We start from the raw sequence: 20,390 nt of genomic DNA on the forward strand, positions 1-20,390 counted from the left end.
GCGGGTTTGATAGCTAGCTCACGCTAGCTGCGGTGCTTGGCCTGAAAAGTAGTTTATGGCTATTTAAACGATGCAGTCTGATCACATTCTACATGCTCCAATAAAGTATTCTAATGTGGGACGGTTTGCTAAAATGATGTCACCAATGACCTGTTCGCTTGTTAATGCCAACTAGTTACATTTGGCAATAGGATTTTACACGAACGTTATACCAGTTTGCCTAACCAGTCTAGTCTATTTAACTAAATGATTTATGATGGAGTTGAGCGGCGACTGAAACGCGAACGTCACATACAGTTTAGTAAAAAAAAAAAATCAAACTACTGATTTCAGCACCCAACGAATAGCTCTCAATTACACAGAACAATGTCGTGTTTAATTTCGGGCTATTCGTCGGGTGCTAAAATCAGTAGGTTTCAATAGAAACGTCATTTTATGTGAGGTCGGAGCTCCAGTCCGTCCACACTAGTTGCCGCTCAACTCCATTATAAATAGCGGAGTTGAGTTTAATCGGCTAGCTAGGCTTCCATTCCATGCGGTAGCTAGTTAGCTAGCATTGGCGATGAGTCATATTCAGATTTGTAGCCAGCTAACTGTCTAAGCATTTGGGATTTTATCATTTTCGGCATGCACACCTTGTTCAGACAACAACCAACCGATGTATTAAATGCTTAGCTAGCTAACGGTAGATAGCTGGCAGCGAGGGTACGGACTTAGCTACTGTAGCTCGCTGCAATCAGCTAGCTAGGGACTGTGCTGTCACTAACATTTTATTGGTAAGGTCTCTTGCTAGTTGCACATACATGCTAACTAGCTAGTTGCACATTGTGTATTTAGCTAGTTAACGAGACCCTATGTTAATCTATAATAAGCTAACTTCACTTCCATCAACTGTTACGATTGAATCACACTGCGTGATGAGGCGTTTTCCAAGTACGTTGTGTTTGGTGCATGCAGCTAGCTAGTGAGCAAATCTGACTAGTGTCTGTCTGCTAGTAATTCCCAATCAAGTTCAAATGGCTTGCTAATGACAATCATCCACTCTGTGTTATCAGGGAAGCATCACACCAATATCATGCTGACATGTAGTCTGACTATGACATAGTTTTATGTGATTCAGGAGAACATTTCAAACAACTTTGCAAGAAATATTCACAGGAGGATCGGTATGTCATTAAGGTGGCTTGGGGATAAACGTCATTAGACTAGAATGTATGCGTTCACTGCTGCCCGCGCGCGTCTCTGTGTCGACCACTCATCTCTGCCTTGGCAAACATCTGTTTTCTCAAACCACATTGCATTTAGTCTCCCAGGGCAATGAATGCAAGTCAATGATACCTATATTAGTATTTCCCAAATCATGTCCAAATTAAGCAATACGGCCTGAGGAGGTGTGTTATATGGCCAATATACCACGGCTAAGGGCTGTTCTCAGCAGGATTCAATGCATAGTGCCTGGATACAGCCATTGGGTGCCTTATTGCTATTATAAACTGGCTACTAACATAATTAGAACAGATTTTTTTTTGTCGTACCCCTTGTCATATGAGCCTTGGTGCATTGTCTGATATACCACGGGTTTCAGCCAATCAACATTCAGGGCTCAAACCACCCAGTTTATAATAATTTAAAAGTAACTTTGAGTTACACAAATTTGAGATACTTTAGGATGATTTGGACAGGAAGGGCGAAAATAAAATAAAAATACATTAAAACCTCAACCCAATCTAAATAAAAGTTAAATAAAAAAAATACTATAAATCATAGTGAGGATGTTAATAGTGAGATGTGCAATGTCATTTTGTTCCTATATTTAATTAAAATAAGAACATTTGACTTCTGTTTTTAAGAGTCAATTACTCAAACGCCAAAATAAATTGTATAAAAATGTGTTAAAATCAATCTTCAGGGAGCATTTTGTCCCATAGAGGGGGGTGTTTTTCCCCAATGATTTTCCCTGATAGCTGGGCAAACCCCCCTTGTTTTTTGACTCTTAAAAACATGGTATTTATTTGAACTCAGAATATTTATTGTGTTTATATTCTCTTCCAGACTCCACTGGTCCAGGCTATATTTAGCCGGAATGCAGAAGAAGTGAAGTTTTTGTTGCACAAGAATGAAGAAGTCAATGCACTGGTAAGATGGCTCGCTACACATGAACATGACCCCGTGTGAATCAATTTCCTCCACCTCTCGCTTAATGGGCCAGCCAGTTAAGCAGGAAGGGATTACCTGTCAAATCCTCTACATGCTTTGACCTTCCTGTCAACTTTGAATCAGATATAGTTAATATCACACAGTCAATCAATCATCCTTTGGACCAGTAATGTTATACCCACAATATTTTGCACTTCACATTCTTGGTTTCAGCTTCCAACAGTAGCTATGCATGTTGTTCTCTTAAAGAGCCATCTTGTGAGTGTAAGCTGTATTTTGTGTGTGTGTATGTGCACTGAACGTAAATGCACGTGGCCCATGTATTTGAGGACAAGAAGCAGATTAGCTTATGGTTAAGGGATTGATGGGAGGAAAAGCTTAGCAGTAAGGGATTTTGGGCATCTTCCATCCAAGTAAGTAGCTGGTCAGTTCAGGTTCCTCACTCATTCATTCTACCTCTCTGGTAATCTGACCAGTTGGCTGTCAAGATTAAAGGACACCCCCCCCCCCAGAGGAAGTTGCAGCCACTATTTTGATGTAATTTCCTGTCCTAGAGAAGAAATGCACAATTAGGTTCCACCTCCAAATAATGAAGGCTACTTATGCATATTAAAAAATTTGGTGTGGGAATTTCCACGTGGAGTTAATTACTATCAACAAATAGGGCAATGACAGCTGTTGGTGTAGCTAGCTAGCATGATAATATTATCTAGCTAGCTAATGTTATCTGTTGTTGCTGTTTTTTGTTGTTGACTACACCATATTCAAAAGATTAGCCAGCTTGTGCTATAGCAGGTTCTGGAGCTGGATTCGTCATAATCATTGCTGTAGGGAAAACATCGCTAGAGATGGAAACCACTGGCCTATCTTTGACTTCGCCATCTATTATTATCTCAAGTTTTGGCATCTTCCTTAAATTGCATCAGCAAATCCGCCATAGAAATAGTTAGAGAAATATGAAGCTCCGGTAATATGGACAACTATTGAAAGATAGTTGATGTGTTTTTCTATATTGTAATGGACACGGTACAACCTTTGGTAGGTAGGCTGTTTCGGCTGCAGTACAAATCCTATCATATCACACAATTTATAACATTTCTAAAATGGTCAGGTGTGTGTGTATGTATGTGTATTTTATTTATATATATATGTGTGTGTGTGTGTGTGTATTTTAAATGTTTTATTATACAGACTAGATGGAAAAATAAGTGAAAATTGGCAATTTTCAGTTTAAAATAAAATAAAACGGAGGTGCAAAAACATATGTTTAATTTGCTCCATGGCTGAGGCGGTCAAGTGGACACAAGGCTGTTTGGCTCATCTCAGTCATGAAGAGGAAGAACTTTGCAGATGTTTCTGATTTAATAAACACATGCCATGCTGGTCGTTGGTAACATTAAAATAAAACCCAGCCCTAAAAATAAATGTAGGTTGAAATTAATTTTTGTCATATCATAGGAAAAGACACTGCATTCACATGGATTTGCACAAAGTGGGCATTTCGGATTTGTCACAACAAGGCCAAATATACATTGAGCCCCGAAGTATTGGGGCAGTGACACATTTGGTTGTTTTGGCTCTGTACTCCAGCACTTTGGATTTGAAACAATACAAGGTTAAAGTGCAGACTGACAGATTTAATTTGAGGGTATTTTCATACATATCAGGTGAACCGTTTAGAAATTACAGCACTTTCTGTACATAGTCCCGCCATTTTAGGGGGCCAAAAGTATTGCGACAAATTCACTTATGTCCATTAAATTAGTAGAAAGTAAAAGAGTTTTGGTCCTATATTCATAGCACGCAATTACTACATCAAGCTTGTGAATCTACAAATTTCTTGCATGCATTAGGTGTTTGTTTTGGTTGTTTAAACTGTTTTTGTGCCTAATAGAAATTAATGGTGAATAATGTATTGTCATTTTGGAGTCACTGTTATTGTAAATATCAACTGAATATGTTTCTAAACACTTCTACATTAATGTGGATGCTTCCATGATTAAGGATATTCCTGAATGAATCATGAATAATGATGATGATGATGATTTAGAGGCATAAGTATCATACACCCCCCCCAAAATGCTAACATCCCCTGTCATTGTAAGGGTGAGCGGTTAGCATGTCTTGAGGGTATGATATTTGTGCATCTGTAACTTTCTCATTCATCATAGTCATTGTATTATTTCAAATCCAAAGTGCTGGAGTACAGAGCCAAAACAACGTGTCACTGTATAATACCATCGTCTTTCAGCTTGAAAAAGTGGATTTCGACTTATGTGGGCTATTAAAGAATCCTGACACAATGCTCTAGGTCCACTTTACACACACACAAACAGGCAGCCTCGCAGGAGCTAAAACAGGGAGAGGCTAGAAACTTCTACAGTGAGAGGAAGGGGTGTTAAATTGAGTGCATGCTTTCAATCAGCACTGGTTCAAATATGGCTTGGTGCCAGCATGTAAATTCAGTAGCTGCAATTTGTCAAATGTCACAACAACAACTTAAATCAGTAAGTCAGTTTGCATTATATGTTAATATACTTTGCATTTGTCATGGAGTCTATTTGGCAGAGGTCAAATATTATACCACTGTAAATACTCAGTTGTGGCCACTAGACCTGGGGCTGTATTCAATCACTACTTAAAGTCAAAGAAGATTCTGTTCAAGCACAGCAAAAAAAAACGGTTTTAATTAATATGCTGTTGAGCTTCCTGTACTTCACTTTCACATAGTTAACAGAGTTTTGTTGCCTTAATGCATCCAAACATGAATTCTTGCAATGCAAGACAGATTACATATTTAACTTGTACAACCAAAACCCACAGGGATCCTTTGTCCTTAAACAGCCTCTCTTCCCGGAGGCCTAAAATTCTCACACGGCCTCCAGTCAGTCAGTCTGATTGAATGATGCGTATGGAGAATAAGACTGTGATTTCCTTACTAGGGCTGCAATGAGTGAGGCCTGAGCCATGAGTCATTCACTTGTGGGTTTACACTGACTGCACACATTCCAGTATGGAGGACAGGGTCAGCGAACAGGCTAGAGATGCCTGAGCAATTTTACTCACCAAGGTGGATTTCAAGCCCCACTTTTGTTGCCTGGCTACTCAGACTCCTTGCGCTGCCAAAAGCTAACGTTAGTTTCTTCTCTGCAACGAGTCTGGATCTGAGTACCTCCCAATGATTTCTAGAATGCAATCACATTCGGACCATTCTGATTGGTCACAAAAAAACTATTGGTTAGTCCAGAGCCAAAATGCGTGTGGGTATGCTGCGTTTTGAAAGTTAGAGTTTAGTTAGAGATGATCCAATCGCTGATAACTTTATGTACAACAGCACTCATTTTGACGTCAACACAAACTTCTTCAACGATGGCAGTCTCAGACTGAAGTATGTAGCAAACATCGAGAGCAGTGGAAGAATTCAGTTTGAGTCGCCAGGGAACTTCTTTCAGTTTGCAGAATAAAAGAATCCGGTCTACCTCCTTGCAAAATAAAGCAGACCTAACCCCGACTGATTATTTTGTGAGTTAAAAGTTCCACTGTGCATTCATATTGAATATTCTTTTAACTTGACTTTTTTTGAAGGATGAGGGCAATTTTTATTTATGTATTTTTAATGTCCTGTAATTGAAAGCTATTTTCCATAGTTGGTGTGAAGTTCAAGCCTGTCATGTTAGATGTAGCATGTCTTATATTCTTTGGCTTTGGGGTTTATCGTTCAACTCACTGTTTGTTTTTAATACACTGCCTTAGGATGATATCAGAACCAACAGTGGGCTTAAATCTGGGCTCTTGCTAACTGTTGTTTCTCTGTCTGCTGTCTCTCCTCAGGACCAAGAACGCCGTACCCCCTTACATGCTGCTGCGTGTTTGGGTGACGTTCACATTATGGATCTTCTCATTAATTCAGGTAACATTCTCCAGCACGAGACAGACCGTTTTCAGAGGGATTCGCATTGTTCACTCAATTATCCCTATCCTATTGTTTAATAAAGGACAGTTAATCATATCTGTTAGAATATACAACCATCATTGAAACCCTTTCCTCTTGTCAATGATGATAAGAAGCCCTATCCTAAAGTCAAAAACTGATCAGAGAAGTGTGCAAATGTTACTGACCATCTGAGATCTGAGGCCCATTGTGATTGGCTGAATTGGAACAAATTTTCGATACTATCTGCATATTATAAATTTTTTTTAAAGGTTGAGCTGAGCTACAGAATAGTTGACTGAGTTCGTCCTTTATCTCTCACTCTCTTTCTCTTGCCTGCTTGCTCCTCTCTCTCTCAGGTGCTAGTATTAACGCTAAGGACCAAGGCTGGCGGACTCCCCTGCATCGGGCAGCTGCCTCACAGAACGAAGTAAGACTATCTTTGCAGGACAGTACTGTCTGAAGGCCATGTCAAATACAATATGTAAAACCTGCTACAGTCATTTACCTGGAATTCCTCATCAGTCTTAATAGCACTTCTCAGGGCTCATTTTCTTAGGTAATCAATATGGCAGATAAATTCATCTTCTCTCCTTCCTTGAATGAGTAGCTATATGAATGTCGGGTGATAAAGTTGCACTCCTCATACTTTTTATTTATTCTCCTACCATCTTTCCCAGAAGGCCGTGGGGCTGCTGCTGAGACAGGATGCGGAGGTCAATGCCAGGGATAAATTCTGGCAGACGCCGTTGCATGTGGCTGCAGCCAACCGGGCCACACGCTGCGCTGAGGCTCTCATCCCCAAGCTGAGCAGCCTGAACGTGGCGGACCGCTCCGGCAGGACTGCTCTGCACCACGCTGCACACAGCGGCCATGTGGAGGTCGGGTCACTGCAGGGTTTTACGGTCATAGGGTGGAGGGTTTTGAGTAATACTGAAATGGCACCCTATCCCCTATAAAGTTCACTATTTTTGACCAGGACCCGGATAGTATCCGCTATACAGGGAACTGGTGCCATTTCAGACACAGCCTCTTTGCTGAGCTGGTCTTCCTCTCCTCAGAAAGGTGTCTTACTGTACCCATTTTAACTCACTATCTCCTGTCTGTATCCAGATGGTGAATTTGCTCCTCAACAAAGGGGCCAACCTGAGTGCCAGCGATAAGAAGGAGAGGCAGCCAATCCACTGGGCCGCATACCTCGGTGGGTTGGACCTTAGAATGGACACTTCCTTAAATTGACACACTTTCCTCTCCTTGTTCAAGAGGCTTGGCCTGAGCAAAGGCACTGATCTGGAAATCAACTTGCAAACCTCCTGTCAAGCAATTAGGGTTGTCACGATACCAGTATCCCGATACCAGATTTTCCATGGCAAAAAAGAAAACACAAATTGGGCTAAACTCTATTGTCCTATTAAAAATCGACTATGTAAAATTGTGGGTGCTATAGCTTGTAAAATAAACACATTTGACTAGGTGACAAATTAATGCTGTTTGGTCTAACTTTGGTCGGTTTTCCTCAAGAAATTAAATCCTCCATGTTTTGTTTCCTTGCCACGATACGTCCAAGTATTGTGATACCGGTAGCGTGACAACCCTACAAAGGATCCTTGTCTACAAAGAAAAGAAAACCTGTGCCAAATTGCATATCCTCACACACAAACAGAAAATTGCCAAGGCTTTCGTTAACCTGTCTGTGTGTCTGTAGTGTCTGTATGTTCCATGAATGTATGGTTGTCTCCTCTTCCCTCAGGGCATCTGCAGATCGTGAAGCTTCTTGTGTCGCGGAGCGCGGACGCCATGTGCAGGGACAAGCGCGGTTATACCCCGCTCCACGCTGCAGCTGCCAGCGGCCAGATTGAGGTGGTTAAGTACCTGCTGCGGCTGGGGTCAGAGGTGAGGTGCCAGGGGGTGGGGCTCCATACGGTCACCATCATAAGGTCACTCAATCTGTCGTGTGGCTTCCTATTTTTGAATTCTTTGCTTGTGTGTTTTTTTACATTTTTATTTATTATTATTATTATTATTATATATTTTTTTTTTTACAAAAGTGCATTCCTAGTATAATTTAGGTTAGGGCCTATCAGGGAAGTCTTCAGGCCCTATAACCATCTCACCATCTAATTTCTGCCTTTTCTTTGTCTCCACGTCAGATTGATGAGCCTAACGCCTTTGGGAACACAGCGCTCCACATGGCGTGCTACACGGGCCAGGAGGCGGTGGCCAATGAGCTGGTGAACCGCGGCGCCAACGTCAACCAACCCAACCACCACGGTGGCACGCCGCTACACCTGGCCGCTGTCTCAACCAACGGGGCACTCTGCCTCGAGCTGCTAGTCAACAACGGTGCTGACGTCAACATGCAGGTCAGTCGGAGGACTCCCGGGAAATGAGGGAATAAGGGATTGGTTGCACCCCAAATGGCACCCTATTCCTTATATAGTGCACTATGGGCCCTGGTCAAATGTAGTGCACTATATAAGGAATAGGTTGCCATTTGGGAGTCTTAGTCAACAGATGACAGAAGTGGCATTTATAAACAAGGATATTTTGAATAACATCCCAAGTTGTTTTGTGTATGTTTGAGGTAAATCGATTATTTTCATAACAATAAATGTTTTTGTTTCTCTCTTTCTCTCACAGAGTAAAGAAGGGAAGAGCCCTTTGCACATGGCCGCTATTCACGGGCGCTTCACCCGCTCCCAGATCCTTATCCAAAACGGTAACCACACACACATCATACAACACAATTATCACACACTACACTTCAAATACAAGGATAGTGTGTTTGTGAAAAGTGCCTGCAGTATTTCAGGGACAAACTTCAGTTAAGCGCACCAGCCAAACATACACAACACTCATCCTCCAGCCCATAGCAACCACCACAATTCCAACAGCCGGATGGCATCTCATAACTGTGTGAAAAACAATATGGTGCAAATCTCCTCTGCCCCCCCTCTCTCTCCTATGTGCAGGTGGGGATATAGACTGTGTAGATAAATATGGCAATACTCCTCTTCACGTTGCTGCTAAGCACGGCCACGAGCTGCTGATAAGCACCCTGATGACTAACGGTGCTGACACAGCCAGGTGAGAGACTGTTAAGCGCGGCTACTTTCCACAGAGGATCAGTTTTGAGTTTGAAATGGATGTGGAGTCATTTTGATCTGATCGGTATGGGATAGACTTTTTCACGAGAGGCCATGCCATGCAACCGCCTCAGAGATTATGCGACACCTTCGGCAGGTGTACACGGAACAAGGCCCGTGAAAACGATGTCCAGTGCAATCGATTTTGTTTGTGAGTCTTGCTCACACAAAGCCCAAAAGCTGTGTGCTGACTGTGGACCCAAAGCATAAAGAGAAGATGAGATTGGTTCATGCATAATGGCACGCGTATAAGGGCACAATAGTGTCCACTACAATCAACAAATGTATATCTTGTGAACTTTTTATATCTTGTCATGAATTTGGAAAGTATTCGGAAAGTATTCAGACCCCTTCACTTTTTCCACATTTTGTTACATTATAGCCTTATTCAAACATTTCCCTCATCAATCTACACACCATAACCCATAATGAGAAAGTGAAAACTGTTTTTTTTTCTAAATTTTTGCAAATGTATTAATAATACATCTATACAATCTATATAAGGTCCCACAGTTTACAGTGCATGTCAGAGCAAAAACCAAGCCTAAGGTCAAAGGAATTGTATGTAGAGCTCCAAGACAAGATTGTGTCGATGCACAGATCTGGGAAAGAGTACCAAAAGAAATTGCAGCGTTGAAGGTCCCCAAGAACAGTGGCTTCCATCATTCTTAAATGGAAGAAGTTTGGAACCACCAAGACTCTTCCTAGAGCTGGCCGCTTGGACAAACTGAGCAATCATGGGACAAGGGCCTTGGTCAGGGAGGTGACCAAGAACCTGATGGTCACTCTGACAGAGCTCCAGAGTTCCTCTGTGGAGATGGGATAACCTTCCATAAGGACAACTATCTCTGCAGCACTCCACCAATCAGGCCTTTATGGTAGTGGCCAGAAGGAAGCCACTCCTCAGTAAAAGGCATGTGACAGTCCGCTTGGAGTTTGCTAAAAGGCACCTAAAGGACTCTCAGACCATGAGAAACAAGATTCTCTGGTCTGATGAAACCAAGATTGAACCATTTGGCCAGAATGCCAAGGGTCACATCTGCAGGAAACCTGGCACCATCCCTACGGTGATGCATGATGGTGGCAGCATCATGCTGTGGGGTTGTTTTTCAGCTGCAGGGACTAAGAGACTAGTCAGGATTGAGGGAAAGATGAATGGAGCAAAGTACAGAGATCCTTGATGAAAACCCGCTTCAGAGACCTCAGACTGGGGCGAAGGTTCACCATCCAACAGGACAACAACCATATGCAAACATCCAAAACAACACAGGAGTGGCTTTGGGGCAAGTCTCAGTGTCCTTGAGTGACCCAGCCAGAGCCCAGACTTGAACCCGATCGAACATCTCTGGATAGACGTGTACAGCGACGCTCACCATCCAACCTGACAGAGCTGGATCGGATCTGCAGAGAAGAATAGGAGAAACTCCCCAAATACAGGTGTGCCAAGCTTGTAGCGTCATACCCAATAAGACTAAATAAAGGTGCTTCAACAAAGTACTGAGTAAAGGGTCTCAATACTTACGTAAATGTGATATTTAATTATATATATATATATAATTAAAAAAATTTTTTTTTTTAAATTTGCAAACATTTCTAAAAAAAAATTTGGGGCTTTGTCAGTATGGAGTATTGTGTATAGTTTAATGAAGTTTAAAAAAAACGATTGAATCCATTTTAGAATAAGGCTGTAACATAACACAATGTGGTAAAAGTCGAGGGGTCTGAATACCTTCCAAATGCAGTGTATTTCCACATATTTATTATTGCAATTCGTCCTTTACAATTCTTTATGCACTGGTGCTTTTGTTTAGGATTACAGCAAATAATTTCACCTGTGCACCTGGCTGATTATATTATGTTTTTTGTTTTGTCAAAAGAAGCTGTAACTGGACTTTTCTAATTACTTTAACTCCTCTATTACTAATTGAATCTACAAATCTAAAGTTGATCAAGTGGATTACACTGCAATGTTTTTATTGTAAGGGAAACTAAAATAGGCTATAGGCCTATGTTTTTTGTTGGACTTAGTCAAGGATATGTTTTGTATAATTCTACAATCTAAACAAATAACTATTGGTATTTAAAAATATATATATATTTCCACAAATATTTCTTCATGCCGTTACTCCTTTCTAATAGTTGATGCCCAATTTATCAATTGTTGGTGCTTATGTTTGCTGCATCTTGTGGGTTGATATGCATCTGATGATCATATGCAAAAGGAGATGCCCGGCAACGTTCTCTAGCGGGTACTTATAGGCTGAAAGGCCTTAAGATGCTTTTGGGAAACAGGGCCCTGGTTTGTTAGTCTGCAGTCTGTCTTGCCTCTCGGTACCTGTGTGATTTTTGTGCGCTGTGGTTGGCTTCAGGCAAATGTATTTTCAAGGAGGAGGGAGAGCATGATGCTTCATCTCCTGTGAGTGAATTTACACATCCCATGTAATGTAAGTGGTAACAATGAGTTGAAATCCACTTAATTATTGTTTTGTGGCACATTTGTTTTCTTTCGCGTGTTTCATAGGCCTATAGCCAGCCACAGAATTGGGCGCATAGGCTATTTACTGTTTCTTTGATTGACGACCGAACGGCTTGTGTTAAATAGTTTCTAAAAGGTGTCGAACTGACTGAATCAAGTCAATCTCATATATCCCTTTGCTATTCATAAATCATACAATGTCGGTGTATTTCCATGGTATCGCAACGGAACAAGGAAACTAAAGCTCTTGTTTATATTTTCCTGGGATTCTAAGCCCATGTTGAGTCTTGCCAGTGACCGCTAATGTGACTGGTCAGTGTAGCCTAGTGGTGGGTTGTTCGCCAACGAACGGCTCTTTTTGAACAGATCTTTCATTCTAACATTTGTCATATATATATATATATATATATATAAGTACTGACTTTGGGAAACCTTGCTTTAGGTTATTGTCCTGCTGAAAAGTTAATTAATCTCCCAGTGTCTGGTGGAAAGCAGACTGAACCAGGTTTTCCTCTAGGATTTTGCCTGTGCTTAGCTCCATTACATGTATTTTTTTTTTTATCCTGAAAAACTCCCCAGTCCTTAACCATTACAAGCATACTCATAACATGATTTAGCCACCACTATGCTTCAAAATATAGAGAGTTCTACTCAGTAATGTGTTTGTATTGGATTTGCTGCAAACAGAATACTTTGTATTCAGGACAAAAAGTGAATTGATTTGTCACTTTTTGCAGTATTACTTTAGTGCCTTGTCGCAAACAGGATACATGTCATGGAATATGTTTATTCTTTACAGGCTTTCTTTTCATTCTGTCAATTAGGTTAGTATTGTTGTTAGTATCCATCCTCAGTAAAAATCCCCAAAAACCAAATGTCAAGGGGTATGAATACACTATGTGGTTGCTTCAAGTTGTGTATTTACGGTCTTTAATGTATTGCGTTGTCGTCTACTCCAATATCAATGTTAGTCAATTATAGCCTAGTTCATTAAATAGCCTGCTCCATATTTGCAAAATATGTTTGCAGTCCACATGGTTCTAATTGCATTGCTTCAATATATAAATACATTGTTCAACAGGCTGTAGAACTCACACTGATATAGGGGCTAGGCCTACTGTAAATTGCAGTCTGTGGACATGCCGTAGTCAATAAGAAAGATTAAATTCACTAGGCTATTGATAATCAAATTCTAATGAAAACAAAACAACTTGTTTTAAAATAGGCTAAGTCTAAATACAATTCCAGGAACCATAATTGCTCCCTGTGGGTATATAATAGAGACAAGGCAGCTTAGACTATGGCAGGTTTTTACACATATCTAAACTTTTCACATCCAATATAAAAAGAAAGGGGGAATGTCCACTCACCGTTATACTGCCCCCAAATAATATGTTATAAACACTGGAACCATCTTACACATGGTATTCACCGAGGTCCTAATCTCTCCTTTCATGATGGGCACATGTAGCCTACATCATGGAGGGGGCTTTACGCACGTCCAAAACAGAAGCTGCGTGGCTAAAATAATTTAGGCCTACCTACAATACATAGATAAAGGTTCATGTCAGCTCACTGTTTTGCTCTTCTCAAACTTTATTTTTTAATAAAACTTTGGTGACTTAAGATTTATTTCCAAGCGGTCTCACGAGCCAAACCCTTTATCGACAGTCTTGACTACTTGGCGATTTACATTGGGCAGGACAAAAAAAACAAACCTTCATTGAGAGGGGAGGCTATGCCTGGGTTTTAATCAAATAAAAATCACATTACTCTTGTTCCATGTGCGTATGGGCGGTGTGCATCATGTCTGGATGGGCTGCATTTCCTCTGTCAAAATGCATGCCATAACCACCCGCGTTACAGCTTAAACCAGCTTTTGGTTGGTCTTAAATAAGCTGGCTTTAATGGGTCAAAATTGCCCTTGAACGTGCGTTTGTCACTAGTACTGCCTTAACGCCAGCCGAAAATAGAGGCATAAGTGTCCACAGCAGCAGAGACAATAAAATACATAATTTGAAGAACAAACATCATTGTGGCAATTCATACTTTGCAGTACTGTAAATATGAAGTGATGATTGGTTTTAATGTTAAAAATGGTTCTCTTACTTAGAAAATAGTCCTGATCATCTAAGCCTAGACGATAACAAAAACCGCATACGGAATTCATACATTTTCAGTAATTTTATTTGTGAAGTAATGTCTTTCTACTCAGTAGCATGACTAATTTTACCAATCTGGGAGGTAAAGTCTAGAGTTTTTCATATCATCATACCGTCCTTCTCTCATCCCGGGATTTACGGTGTTACCGGTTTAGTACACAAGGGGGTGCTAAAATGTTTAAAGCCCATTGTGTGTGTATTAGAGAATGCAAAATTAGCACAATAGCACATTACCATAGAGGCTGCGAGCTAAATATGCTAATGAGAATGCTAACGAGTGTTTCTTCCATTTGCGAATAATCGCACCAACTGTTGTCACCTTCTCACCAAGCTGCTTGGTGATGTTCTTGTAGCCCATTCCAGCCTTGTGTAGGTCTACAATCTTGTCCCTGACATCCTTGAAGAGCTCTTTGGTCTTGGACATGGTGGAGAGTTTGGAATCTGATTGATTGCTTCTGTGGACAGGTGTTTTTTATACAGGTAACAAGCTGAGATTAGGAGCACTCCCTTTAAGAGTGTGCTCCTAATCTCAGGTCATTACCTGTATAAAAGACACCTGGGAGCAAGAAATAATAATTATTTCCCTCATTAAAATGCAAATCAATTTATAACATTTTTGACACAGGTTTTTCTGGATTTTTTGTTATTCTGTCTCTCACTGTTCAAATAAACCTACCAATTATAGACTAGTAATTTCTTTGTCAGTGGGCAAACGTACAAAATCAGCAGGGGATCAAATACTTTTTTCCCTCACTGTATTCTGCACAAACCTATACGGGATTCTGCCCAAGCCTAGTAAAGTTGTTAAAGTATTCAATAATGTAACTTTGTGTTTCGGATGGAATTAAGGTATTAGAATGTACCAGAGGCCACCAAAATAGAACTCTATCTGAAAAAAAATCTAATTGGGGGGGGCATGCTATCCTATATTTATTTATGGAAAATGCTGCTCATACACACACACAAACGGTTTGTTCTTCTATCCTCGTGGGGACCTAAAATAGATTTCCATTCAAAATCCTATTTTCTCTAACCTAACCCCTACACTTAACCTAACCCCCTACCCTAACCGTAAACCTAACCCCTAAGCTTAAAATAGCCTTTGTCATCATGGGGACATAGGAAATGTCCCCACAATGGATCGTTTTGCTATCCTTGTGGGGACTTTCGGGATTTTTGGTCCCCTCAAGGATAGAATAACCGACACACATATACACAGTCAGGTTACAGAAAAGAGACACAATTCAGGTGTAGAACAACTGTATTTATGGCAGAACAAGACATCTCTCCTGAGAGAATGTTGTCAGAAGATCAGCTCTTCCACTGCTTATGCAACATAATGGTCCTCTCAACAGAACTAGCAGCAAAGCTTGCATTTCTCTTCTAGTTAACATTGTATGTTACATATTTGAGACGATACAGTGTCTGATCTCCTTGCCCGTCTTATATCTTCCCTTATCCATCTGTCATTGTTTCTCTCTCTTTCTCTGTAGACAAGGGATTCATGGGATGTTTTCGTTGCATTTGGCTGTGCTCTACGGGTTTTCAGACTGTTGTCGCAAGTTACTCTCCTCAGGTAAGTCTTTAGACTGAAATTGTTGTTTGTATAATGGAAACGGATCATGTTTCATGGATGCGTACATTCAAATTGACCTAAGTAGTTCTTTATCAGATGGAATGTGAGAGGGCACGTACATAAAACACATTCTTTAACTACTAGCTTTTCCTCATTTAGTGTTATGTTCAGAAACAGAGATTTGAATAGATGTCCTTCACACTACACACAAAGGCCATTGTTCTTTCCAGACCTCCTGATGTGGTCACCCTGTATGACCACACTTCCTGTTTTGTGCTGTCGCGCTTCCTGCAGGTCAGCTGTACAGCATTGTATCATCTCTAAGCAACGAGTATGTGCTGTCAGCCGGGTTTGACATAAACACCCCAGACAGCCTGGGGAGGACCTGCCTGCACGCCGCTGCCTCTGGAGGGTGAGCACGCGTACCCGCGCACACACATTTTGTTAATGTAGAGAGAGCTTTGTTAATGGTTTTGTAATCATCTCATTTGTATTTCTGTTCTCTCTTTGACTGCAGAAACGTTGAGTGTCTTAACTTGCTGTTGAGCAGTGGTGCCGACTTGAGTAAAAAGGACAAACTGGGAAAGTGAGTGGTCTCATTCTGGAGTTCAACTTGTTTTTCCCCATAGGATTCACTCTGACACAAATGCTATTTTATTCTCGTCCCTTCTCCCGTGAGTGTGACTCATCACCTATCTCCTCTTCCCTCCCTCTCTTGGCAGAGCTCCTTTGCACTACGCTGCTGCGAATGGGAGCTACCAGTGCACGGTTGCCTTGGTGAGTGCTGGTGCCGAGGTGAATGAGCTGGACCAGAAAGGCTGCAGCCCCCTGCACTACGCTGCCGCATCGCAGACCTTCTGCCGGTGAGACACACACACACAACACACACACAGAGGGGCAAAAAATATACCAGACTCCAAAATTTAACTGACATTTTTTCCCCCCCCAGAGTGGACAGACATTACTCAGTCGGACACCAGAGTGAGGAGAGGGCAAAGGAGGACTTTTTGTAAGTCCCTCACCATGATGTCATCTCAGTTTTATCCAGCTTAAAACATATAAACCTACCAACTGACCAAGCTCAAAAATGTTGGTTTCTCAGAAGATGGGAACTGTTTAGAAATGTACACTTTCCTGCAATGGTTTCCAGTTCAAGTTAACCCGCCCATGTATACTGAACAAAAATATAAACGCAACATGCAACAATTTTAAAGATTCTACTGCGTTACATTTCATATAAGGAAATCAGTCAATTGAAATCAATTCATTAGGCCCTAATCTATGGATTTCACATTACTGGGAATACAGATATGCATCTGTTGGTTACAGATACCTTTAAAAATAAGGTAGGGGCATGGGACCACCATTTGCTTCATGCAGCGCAACACATCTCCTTAGCATTGAGTTGATCAAGCTGTTGATTGTGGAATGTTGTCCCACTCCTCTTCAATGGCTACGCGAAGTTGCTGGATGTTGGCGGGAACTGCAACATGCCATTGTACATGTTGATCCAGAGCATCCTAAACATGCTCAATAGGTGACATGTCTGGTGAGTGTACAGTCCATGGAAGAACTGTGACATTTTCAGCTTCCAGCAATTATGTACAGATCCTTGTGACATGGGGCCTTGCATTATCATGTTGAAACATGAGATGATAGCGGCAGATGAATGGCACGACAAAGAGCCTCAGGATCTAGTCACGGTATCTCTGTGCATTCAAATTGCCGTAAATAAAATGCAATTGTGTACGTTGTCTAACTTATGCCTGCCCATACCATAGCCATACCGTTGACATCAGCAAATGGCTCGCCCACATGACGCCATACACGTGGTCTGTGGGTGTGAGGATGGTTGGACATACTGCCAACTTATATAAAACGAATTTGAAGGTGGCTTATGGTAGAGAAATGAACATTAAATACTCTGGCAACAGCTCTGGTGGACATTCCTGCACTCAGCATGCCAGTTGCACGCTCCCTCAACTTGAGACACCTGTGACGTGTTGTGACTGAACTGCACATTTTAGTGGCTCAGTACAATATGAACCTGTGTAATGATCGTGCTGTGTAATCAGCTTCTTGATATGCCACACCTGTCAGGTGAATGGATTATCTTGGCAAAGGAGAAACGCTCACTAACAAGGATGTAAATAAATTTGTGTACAAGATTTGAGAGAAATAAGCTGTTTGTGCGTATGAAACATTTCTGGGATCTTTTATTTCAGCTCATGAAACATGGGACCAACACTTCACATGTTGTGTTTATATGTTTGTTCATTGTATTTGACGGCTTGTTGTTTGATCACTATTTTTTTCCTCTCTCTGTGTTGACATAGTTGTGTATCCAGAAGCTTGTTGGTTGACCTAACATGACGGTCTCCCCTGTATGTGTAGTTGTTTGGAGTATCTGCTGGATAACGGGGCTGACCCGGCTCTGAGGAACACCAAGGGTTACAGCGCAGTCCACTACGCAGCAGCCCACGGAAACAAGCAGAACCTGGAGCTGGTGAGTCAGTGGGAGGAGGGACTGTGTGTGTGTGTGTGTGTGTGTATGCTGCAGACAGACAGGCAAAGATGAGTCGTATCACGGATGCATTTCAACAGTGGCTTACCCTCCTCGTCTTCTGCACTATGAAAGAACAGGACAAGTGGCGGTGAAGTCCTAGTAGACATCCAACCATGTTGCTTTCACTAGTCCGTTGTTTTCAGATCAGTGCCGATGAAGACGAGGAAACTTTAGAGCATTGAGATGTGTTCAAATTTGCACTTGGTTTGAAACTGGTCATAGCCTTTGTAATAAAGTGGTATTTTCATCCACACCTTTTAAGCGCTGGGAGTGGGTGTCGGTAAATCATTTACTTTCACTTCCTCGTCACAGGGCTAAGCTCAGGTGACTGAGTCGTGTACCGCTTCCTTTGGGAAGTGCAGTAATCTCTGAATGTGGTGCATTATGTACAGGTTCTAAACTCCTGTCTTTGTCCCTCTGTCCCCCAGCTCTTGGAGATGTCGTTCAACTGTCTGGGAGACGTGGAGAGCAGTGTTCCAGTTAGCCCTTTGCACTTAGCCGTGAGTACAGTACACCCGCTGAGCCTCGTTTCCGCTGGCCTGAAGGTCTACTTGGCTGTACTGTCTATGCGCTTTCTATAGATTGTTTCAACTTCAAATGAACACATTGCACTAGTTTAATTATGGTGCCTCTTAGTTCTACAGTGCAAGTTCAAAGTTGGAGTGAACTATTAATTTAACACACTTACCCAATGAATTGACACGTTTACACACTTCAGTTTGACTGTTGTGTGGTTCTAGTTCTGAAGTTGGAGTGTGATGTCCCTCGAACACAGTGACCCATCGCCATTCTCACACTCGTGTTTTTCTCCCTCCACCCAGGCGTATAACGGTCACTGTGAGGCGTTGGGGGTGCTGTCTGAGACGCTGGTGAGTCTGGACGTTCGGGATGCGGGGGGGCGCACCGCCCTATACTTGGCGGCCCAGAAGGGACACGCTCAGTGCTTGGAGGTCCTGCTGTCCCATGGGGTCTCCTGCCACCTCAGGGAGCGGCGCAACAAGTGGACCCCACTCCATGTCGCAGGTGTGTGTGTGTGCGTTTTCCACTTTCCGTGGTTTTTGTGATTGTTAGATTCTAATCCACAATGGTGTTTGGATGTGTGTATGAGCTTTTGTCAATATTTTCAGTCTTCTCTGTTACCTGCTCTTCATTGTGTGTGTGTGTGAGCTTGTCTCAATATTTGACCTCCGTCACCACCTCCTCCAGCTTCCAACGGCCAAACAGACTGTCTGCTCATGCTGGTCAACCGAGGGGAGAAGGCTGACATCATCGACATTGCCGACGTACAGGGACAGTGAGTGACTGTCATTCATTTCTTGAACATGTTTGTTGAATAATGTGTTTGTTGAAAAATGTGTGTTTGTTGAAAAATGTGTTTGTTGAGTATGTGTTTGTTGAATATGTGTGCACCCACTAGAATAGGAAAGATGATTTTTGCTGTTTTTTTAAAACACAATTCTCAGGTAGTGGGATCCCTTTTTTTACCTACTGGTTATTTGTGTGTAAAAACCCCTGGGATTGTGTGTGTGTGTGTGTGTGTGTGTGTAGGACGGCTCTGATGCTGGCAGCTCTGGGCAGCCACACTGACTGTGTCCACATCCTGCTGGAGAAGGGAGCCGGGGTCGACGCCGCCGACAAGCGAGGCCGCACTGCCCTACACAGAGCTGTGAGTGTCCCCACCATGTGTATGTGCTTGGTCTAACCATAACATCTGCTGAATCTCAAAATATATTGCCAATGGGTGTCCCCTGCAGTCACATTCATTGAATCTGGGTAGATGGGACACTTAGAGAAACTGCTGATGAACTACACTATATATACAAAAGTATGTGGACATCCCATAAAATTAGTGGATTCTGCTATTTCAGCCACACGCATTGCTGACAGGTGTATAAAATCGAGCACACAGTCACGCAATCTCCATAGACAAACATTGACAGTATTTTTGCAATTTTATTTAACCTTTATTTAACTAGGCAAGTCAGTTAAGAACAAATTCTTAATTCCAATGACGGCCTACCCCGGGCCAAACTCTCCCCTAACCCGGACGACGCTGGGTCAACTGTGCACCGCCCTACGGGACTTCTGATCACGGCCGGTTATGATACAGTCTGGGATCAAACCAGGGTCTGTAGTGATGCAGTGCCACTCGGGAGCCTTACTGAAGAGCTCTGTGACTTTCAAAGTGGCACCGTCATAGGATTGTTTGTCAAATTTCTTCTAGAGCTGCCCCGGTCAACTCTTAAGTGCTGTTATTGTGACGTGGAAAGGTCTAGGAGCAACAACGGCTCAGCCGCGAAGGGGTAGGCGCCACAAGCTCACAGAATGGGACCGCCAAGTGCTGAAGCGAGTAAAAATCACCGGTCTTCTGGTGCA

At 42.1% G+C, this 20,390-nt stretch overlaps 1 protein-coding gene across 1 annotated transcript in view; it reads left to right on the forward strand.

The window, feature by feature from the left end:
- Positions 1 to 20,390, forward strand: part of LOC112215957 (serine/threonine-protein phosphatase 6 regulatory ankyrin repeat subunit C) — a 34,927-nt gene that overhangs the window by 259 nt on the left and 14,278 nt on the right. Inside the window, exons 2-20 of the mRNA XM_024375491.2 lie at positions 2,053 to 2,136; positions 5,989 to 6,067; positions 6,448 to 6,518; positions 6,769 to 6,969; positions 7,202 to 7,289; positions 7,839 to 7,981; positions 8,239 to 8,451; positions 8,729 to 8,807; positions 9,061 to 9,175; positions 15,366 to 15,448; positions 15,743 to 15,860; positions 15,966 to 16,034; positions 16,171 to 16,311; positions 16,398 to 16,457; positions 17,843 to 17,954; positions 18,443 to 18,514; positions 18,836 to 19,037; positions 19,221 to 19,308; positions 19,563 to 19,680. Coding sequence (XP_024231259.1) covers positions 2,053 to 2,136; positions 5,989 to 6,067; positions 6,448 to 6,518; positions 6,769 to 6,969; positions 7,202 to 7,289; positions 7,839 to 7,981; positions 8,239 to 8,451; positions 8,729 to 8,807; positions 9,061 to 9,175; positions 15,366 to 15,448; positions 15,743 to 15,860; positions 15,966 to 16,034; positions 16,171 to 16,311; positions 16,398 to 16,457; positions 17,843 to 17,954; positions 18,443 to 18,514; positions 18,836 to 19,037; positions 19,221 to 19,308; positions 19,563 to 19,680 — 2,136 coding nt within the window. The remainder of the gene's footprint in view (positions 1 to 2,052; positions 2,137 to 5,988; positions 6,068 to 6,447; positions 6,519 to 6,768; positions 6,970 to 7,201; positions 7,290 to 7,838; positions 7,982 to 8,238; positions 8,452 to 8,728; positions 8,808 to 9,060; positions 9,176 to 15,365; positions 15,449 to 15,742; positions 15,861 to 15,965; positions 16,035 to 16,170; positions 16,312 to 16,397; positions 16,458 to 17,842; positions 17,955 to 18,442; positions 18,515 to 18,835; positions 19,038 to 19,220; positions 19,309 to 19,562; positions 19,681 to 20,390) is intronic.

Source organism: Oncorhynchus tshawytscha, linkage group LG02 (assembly GCF_018296145.1).
Source record: "Oncorhynchus tshawytscha isolate Ot180627B linkage group LG02, Otsh_v2.0, whole genome shotgun sequence".
Lineage (NCBI taxonomy): Eukaryota > Metazoa > Chordata > Actinopteri > Salmoniformes > Salmonidae > Oncorhynchus > Oncorhynchus tshawytscha.